At 43.2% G+C, this 7264-nt stretch overlaps 1 protein-coding gene across 5 annotated transcripts in view; it reads right to left on the bottom strand.

The window, feature by feature from the left end:
* LOC141102630 (inter-alpha-trypsin inhibitor heavy chain H3-like) overlaps positions 1 to 7264 on the bottom strand; it is a 53396-nt gene that overhangs the window by 8859 nt on the left and 37273 nt on the right. For 3 of the 5 annotated variants that reach the window (XM_073591543.1, XM_073591541.1, XM_073591540.1), the window contains one exon: positions 4427 to 4540. In XM_073591543.1, the coding sequence (XP_073447644.1) occupies positions 4427 to 4540 (114 nt within the window). The remainder of the gene's footprint in view (positions 1 to 4426; positions 4541 to 7264) is intronic. The other 2 variants (XM_073591544.1, XM_073591542.1) reach the window with 1 other exon arrangement.

The raw sequence follows: 7264 nt of genomic DNA, 5'->3' as shown, positions 1-7264 counted from the left end.
AAGACTCCTCTGTATAGAGACTGATGTGACTGTGGGGGAGGGGACATTAGAGTGTAAGCTCCTCTGTACAGAGACTGATGTGACTGTGGGGGAGGGGACATTAGAGTGTAAGCTCTCTGTATAGAGACTGATGTGACTGTGGGGGAGGACATTAGAGTGTAAGCTCCTCTGTATAGAGACTGATGTGACTGTGGGGGAGGGGACATTAGAGTGTAAGCTCCTCTGTATAGAGACTGATGTGACTGTGGGGGAGGGGACATTAGAGTGTAAGCTCCTCTGTATAGAGACTGATGTGACTGTGGGGGGAGGGGACATTAGAGTGTAAGCTCCTCTGTACAGAGACTGATGTGACTGTGGGGGAGGGGACATTAGAGTGTAAGCTCCTCTGTACAGAGACTGATGTGACTGTGGGGGAGGGGACATTAGAGTGTAAGCTCCTCTGTATAGAGACTGATGTGACTGTGGGGGAGGGGACATTAGAGTGTAAGCTCCTCTGTATAGAGACTGATGTGACTGTGGGGGAGGGGACATTAGAGTGTAAGCTCCTCTGTATAGAGACTGATGTGACTGTGGGGGAGGGGACATTAGAGTGTAAGCTCCTCTGTATAGAGACTGATGTGACTGTGGGGGAGGGGACATTAGAGTGTAAGCTCCTCTGTATAGAGACTGATGTGACTGTGGGGGAGGGGACATTAGAGTGTAAGCTCCTCTGTATAGAGACTGATGTGACTGTGGGGGGAGGGGACATTAGAGTGTAAGCTCCTCTGTATAGAGACTGATGTGACTGTGGGGGGAGGGGACATTAGAGTGTAAGCTCCTCTGTATAGAGACTGATGTGACTGTGGGGGAGGGGACATTAGAGTGTAAGCTCCTCTGTACAGAGACTGATGTGACTGTGGGGGGAGGGGACATTAGAGTGTAAGCTCCTCTGTATAGAGACTGATGTGACTGTGGGGGGAGGGGACATTAGAGTGTAAGCTCCTCTGTATAGAGACTGATGTGACTGTGGGGGGAGGGGACATTAGAGTGTAAGCTCCTCTGTACAGAGACTGATGTGACTGTGGGGGAGGGGACATTAGAGTGTAAGCTCCTCTGTACAGAGACTGATGTGACTGTGGGGGGAGGGGACATTAGAGTGTAAGCTCCTCTGTACAGAGACTGATGTGACTGTGGGGGAGGGGACATTAGAGTGTAAGCTCCTCTGTATAGAGACTGATGTGACTGTGGGGGAGGGGACATTAGAGTGTAAGCTCCTCTGTATAGAGACTGATGTGACTGTGGGGGGGGATTCGGGGACATTAGAGTGTAAGCTCCTCTGTACAGAGACTGATGTGACTGTGGGGGAGGGGACATTAGAGTGTAAGCTCCTCTGTACAGAGACTGATGTGACTGTGGGGGGAGGGGACATTAGAGTGTAAGCTCCTCTGTACAGAGACTGATGTGACTGTGGGGAGGGGACATTAGAGTGTAAGCTCCTCTGTATAGAGACTGATGTGACTGTGGGGGGAGGGGACATTAGAGTGTAAGCTCCTCTGTACAGAGACTGATGTGACTGTGGGGGGAGGGGACATTAGAGTGTAAGCTCCTCTGTACAGAGACTGATGTGACTGTGGGGGGAGGGGACATTAGAGTGTAAGCTCCTCTGTACAGAGACTGATGTGACTGTGGGGGGAGGGGACATTAGAGTGTAAGCTCCTCTGTACAGAGACTGATGTGACTGTGGGGGAGGGGACATTAGAGTGTAAGCTCCTCTGTATAGAGACTGATGTGACTGTGGGGGGAGGGGACATTAGAGTGTAAGCTCCTCTGTATAGAGACTGATGTGACTGTGGGGGAGGGGACATTAGAGTGTAAGCTCCTCTGTATAGAGACTGATGTGACTGTGGGGGAGGGACATTAGAGTGTAAGCTCCTCTGTATAGAGACTGATGTGACTGTGGGGGGAGGGGACATTAGAGTGTAAGCTCCTCTGTACAGAGACTGATGTGACTGTGGGGGGGGGACATTAGAGTGTAAGCTCCTCTGTATAGAGACTGATGTGACTGTGGGGGGAGGGGACATTAGAGTGTAAGCTCCTCTGTACAGAGACTGATGTGACTGTGGGGGAGGGGACATTAGAGTGTAAGCTCCTCTGTACAGAGACTGATGTGACTGTGGGGGGAGGGGACATTAGAGTGTAAGCTCCTCTGTACAGAGACTGATGTGACTGTGGGGGGAGGGGACATTAGAGTGTAAGCTCCTCTGTACAGAGACTGATGTGACTGTGGGGGAGGGGACATTAGAGTGTAAGCTCCTCTGTACAGAGACTGATGTGACTGTGGGGGAGGGACATTAGAGTGTAAGCTCCTCTGTACAGAGACTGATGTGACTGTGGGGAGGGGACATTAGAGTGTAAGCTCCTCTGTATAGAGACTGATGTGACTGTGGGGGGAGGGGACATTAGAGTGTAAGCTCCTCTGTACAGAGACTGATGTGACTGTGGGGGGAGGGGACATTAGAGTGTAAGCTCCTCTGTACAGAGACTGATGTGACTGTGGGGGGAGGGGACATTAGAGTGTAAGCTCCTCTGTACAGAGACTGATGTGACTGTGGGGGGAGGGGACATTAGAGTGTAAGCTCCTCTGTACAGAGACTGATGTGACTGTGGGGGAGGGGACATTAGAGTGTAAGCTCCTCTGTATAGAGACTGATGTGACTGTGGGGGGAGGGGACATTAGAGTGTAAGCTCCTCTGTATAGAGACTGATGTGACTGTGGGGGAGGGACATTAGAGTGTAAGCTCCTCTGTATAGAGACTGATGTGACTGTGGGGGGAGGGGACATTAGAGTGTAAGCTCCTCTGTATAGAGACTGATGTGACTGTGGGGGAGGGGACATTAGAGTGTAAGCTCCTCTGTATAGAGACTGATGTGACTGTGGGGGAGGGGACATTAGAGTGTAAGCTCCTCTGTACAGAGACTGATGTGACTGTGGGGGGAGGGGACATTAGAGTGTAAGCTCCTCTGTACAGAGACTGATGTGACTGTGGGGGGAGGGGACATTAGAGTGTAAGCTCCTCTGTACAGAGACTGTGTGGGGGAGGGGACATTAGAGTGTAAGCTCCTCTGTACAGAGACTGGTGTGACTGTGGGGGGGAGGGGACATTAGAGTGTAAGCTCCTCTGTACAGAGACTGATGTGACTGTGGGGGGAGGGGACATTAGAGTGTAAGCTCCTCTGTATAGAGACTGATGTGACTGTGGGGGAGGGGACATTAGAGTGTAAGCTCCTCTGTACAGAGACTGATGTGACTGTGGGGGGAGGGGACATTAGAGTGTAAGCTCCTCTGTATGGAGACTGATGTGACTGTGGGGGAGGGGACATTAGAGTGTAAGCTCCTCTGTATAGAGACTGATGTGACTGTGGGGGAGGGGAGATTAGAGTGTAAGCTCCTCTGTATAGAGACTGATATGACTGTGGGGGAGGGGACATTAGAGTGTAAGCTCCTCTGTATAGAGACTGATGTGACTGTGGGGAGGGGACATTAGAGTGTAAGCTCCTCTGTATAGAGACTGATGTGACTGTGGGGGAGGGGACATTAGAGTGTAAGCTCCTCTGTATAGAGACTGATGTGACTGTGGGGGGAGGGGACATTAGAGTGTAAGCTCCTCTGTACAGAGACTGATGTGACTGTGGGGGAGGGGACATTAGAGTGTAAGCTCCTCTGTATAGAGACTGATGTGACTGTGGGGGGAGGGGACATTAGAAGGTAAGCTCCTCTGTATAGAGACTGATGTGACTGTGGGGGGGAGGGGACATTAGAGTGTAAGCTCCTCTGTACAGAGACTGATGTGACTGTGGGGGGAGGGGACATTAGAGTGTAAGCTCCTCTGTACAGAGACTGATGTGACTGTGGGGGGAGGGCACATTAGAGTGTAAGCTCCTCTGTACAGAGACTGATGTGACTGTGGGGGAGGGGACATTAGAGTGTAAGCTCCTCTGTACAGAGACTGATGTGACTGTGGGGGGAGGGGACATTAGAGTGTAAGCTCCTCTGTACAGAGACTGATGTGACTGTGGGGGGAGGGGACATTAGAGTGTAAGCTCCTCTGTACAGAGACTGATGTGACTGTGGGGGAGGGGACATTAGAGTGTAAGCTCCTCTGTACAGAGACTGATGTGACTGTGGGGGAGGGGACATTAGAGTGTAAGCTCCTCTGTACAGAGACTGATGTGACTGTGGGGGAGGGGACATTAGAGTGTAAGCTCCTCTGGTACAGAGACTGATGTGATTGGCTCAGTGATCTCTGTACAGCACTACAGTATATGTCAGAGCTATATAAATGTATAATGATAATAGTGTGTGATTATGGGGGAGGGGACATTAGAGTGTAAGCTCCTCTGGAGCAGAGAATAATGTGAATTGTATAAATTAGGAATAAAACAATACCCAGGTCCGGGCTGTGTAACAGATTGATCCAGGTATCCGGTGTTTCATCAATTCCAAGGAAAATTTTGTCAGACGCAAACGGCAGAGTTATTAATGCGACAGCCGCGACATCTGCTATAAAGAGATATAATGAAATAATAATAAGTAGAAAGTGATGTCCCTGCCTGCCGTCTCCCGTACACCCCGTACACTCCGTATACTCCCGCACGTATAAATGGTGCCGGTTCACTGATGGGGGTCTATTTATTAAAAATCCATCCTGCAAATGCTTCAGCATCTACATAGCAGTCCTCAATGATCCCCATAATATGTCTAATATGCTTATTCCCTCTGACCATCAGCTCCATCTAGTGGCCCTAACCTGGTATTCTTTACATGAAATACTACAAACAGGAAAATAATGCATTTTGGCCACTAGATGGCGCTTATTGTCATTGGAAATAAATATATTAGACACATTTTGGGAATAATTTGTGATGGCTGCGAGATTTTCTATGATTAGACCTCTCATGTTTAGGTATATTGTATTTAACATCCAGTGTAAGAAAAATTGGATCTCCACCAAACCAAAACTGGCCGGTGTGAAAATGTTGCTGTTTTTTTCGCCCTGTGAAATCTTACAGTAACTATGTATCAAATTCATCTTTTCTCACAGAAGAAACAAAGAAAAAAGGAACAAAATAACACTTCGCCTACTTTCTCAAGATGCATTTACACCCGAGCGTCGCACTTTGAGCGTTTTGTCGGGCATTTGTATGCGTGTTTTTGAGTGTTTTTAAACCATTTTTGAGATTTGTTGGGTTTTTTTTTAATTAGCCAATAGAGAAAAATGTGTTGCTATGTTTTTCAGCTTTTTCATCTGGTTTTATTTACTATGTATTTATTTATTCTCGTTTTATTTACTTTTTTTGTTAGAGGTTAGGGTTTCAAGGTTAGGGGTCAAATCTATTTATTTATTACTATTTATTTTCTTATTATTTACTTATTTATTTTGTTAGGTTAGGGGGTTAAGGTTCATATTGGGGTTAAGGGTTAATATTAGGGTTTCATTAATTTATTATTATTTATTCACGTATTATTTATTTATTTATTTTGTTAGGTTAGGGGTAAAGGTTAGGGGTTAACATTGGGGTTAAGGGTTAAACTCAGAGTTAGGGTTTTAATATTATGGTTAGGTGTTAATATTGGGGTTAGGTGTTAGGATTAGGGGTGAATATTAGGGGTAATAGTAGGGTTGGGGTTAGGATTAGAGGTTAATTTATTTATTTATTATTATTTGTTTACGTATTATTTATTTATTTTGTTAGGGTTAAGGTTTAATATTTGTCTTAGGGGTTAGGATTAGAGGGTTAAAATTAGGGGTAATATAAGGGTTAAGGGTTGGGGTTAGAGGTTCATTTATTTATTTATTTATTATTATTTATTTATGTATTATTTATTTATTTTTTTAGGTTAGGGGTAAAGGTTAGGGTTTAATATTGGGGTTAGGTGTTAGGATTAGGGGTGAACATTGGGGGTAATATTAGGGTTGGGGGTTAGGATTAGAGGTTAATTAATTAATTTATTGTTATTTGTTTACGTATTATTTATTTAGTTAGGGTTAGGGTTTAATATTAGGGTTAGGTGTTAATATTAGGGTTAGGTGTTAATATTAGGGTTAGGATTAGGGGTTAAAATTAGGGGTAATATAAGGGTTGGGGTTAGAGGTTCATTTATTTATTATTATTTATTTATTTATTTATGTATTATTTATTTATTTATTTTGTTAGGTTAGGGGTAAAGGTTAGGGTTTAATATTGGGGTTAAGGGTTAAACTTAGAGTTTAATATTGGGGTTAGGTGTTAGGATTAGGGGTGAATATTAGGGGTAAATTTAGGGTTGGGGTTAGGATTAGAAGTTAATTTATTTATTTATTAATATTTTTTTTACGTATTATTTATTTATTTTGTTAGGGTTAAAGTTTAATATTAGGGTTAGGTGTTAATATTAGGGTTATGGGGTTAGGATTAGAGGGTTAAAATTAGGGGTAATATAAGGGTTAAGGGTTGGGGTTAGGGGTTCATTTATTTATTTATTATTATTTATTTATTTATGTATTATTTATTTATTTTGTTAGGTTAGGGGTTAAGGTTAGGGGTTAATATTGGGGTTAGGGTTTAATATTAGGGTTAGGTGTTAGGATTAGGGGTGAATATTAGGGGTAAATTTAGGGTTGGGGTTAGGATTAGAAGTTAATTTATTTATTTATTAATATTTTTTTTACGTATTATTTATTTATTTTGTTAGGGTTAAAGTTTAATATTAGGGTTAGGTGTTAATATTAGGGTTATGGGGTTAGGATTAGAGGGTTAAAATTAGGGGTAATATAAGGGTTAAGGGTTGGGGTTAGGGGTTCATTTATTTATTTATTATTATTTATTTATTTATGTATTATTTATTTATTTTGTTAGGTTAGGGGTTAAGGTTAGGGGTTAATATTGGGGTTAGGGTTTAATATTGGGGTTAGGTGTTAGGATTAGGGGTGAATATTAGGGGTAAATTTAGGGTTGGGGTTAGGATTAGAAGTTAATTTATTTATTTATTAATATTTTTTTTACGTATTATTTATTTATTTTGTTAGGGTTAAAGTTTAATATTAGGGTTAGGTGTTAATATTAGGGTTATGGGGTTAGGATTAGAGGGTTAAAATTAGGGGTAATATAAGGGTTAAGGGTTGGGGTTAGGGGTTCATTTATTTATTTATTATTATTTATTTATTTATGTATTATTTATTTATTTTGTTAGGTTAGGGGTTAAGGTTAGGGGTTAATATTGGGGTTAGGGTTTAATATTAGGGTT

This window comes from Aquarana catesbeiana, linkage group LG07, assembly GCF_042186555.1.
Source record: "Aquarana catesbeiana isolate 2022-GZ linkage group LG07, ASM4218655v1, whole genome shotgun sequence".
Taxonomy (NCBI): domain Eukaryota; kingdom Metazoa; phylum Chordata; class Amphibia; order Anura; family Ranidae; genus Aquarana; species Aquarana catesbeiana.
The sequence above is the reverse complement of the archived record's forward strand: the minus strand, read 5'-3'. Positions and strand labels throughout refer to the sequence as shown.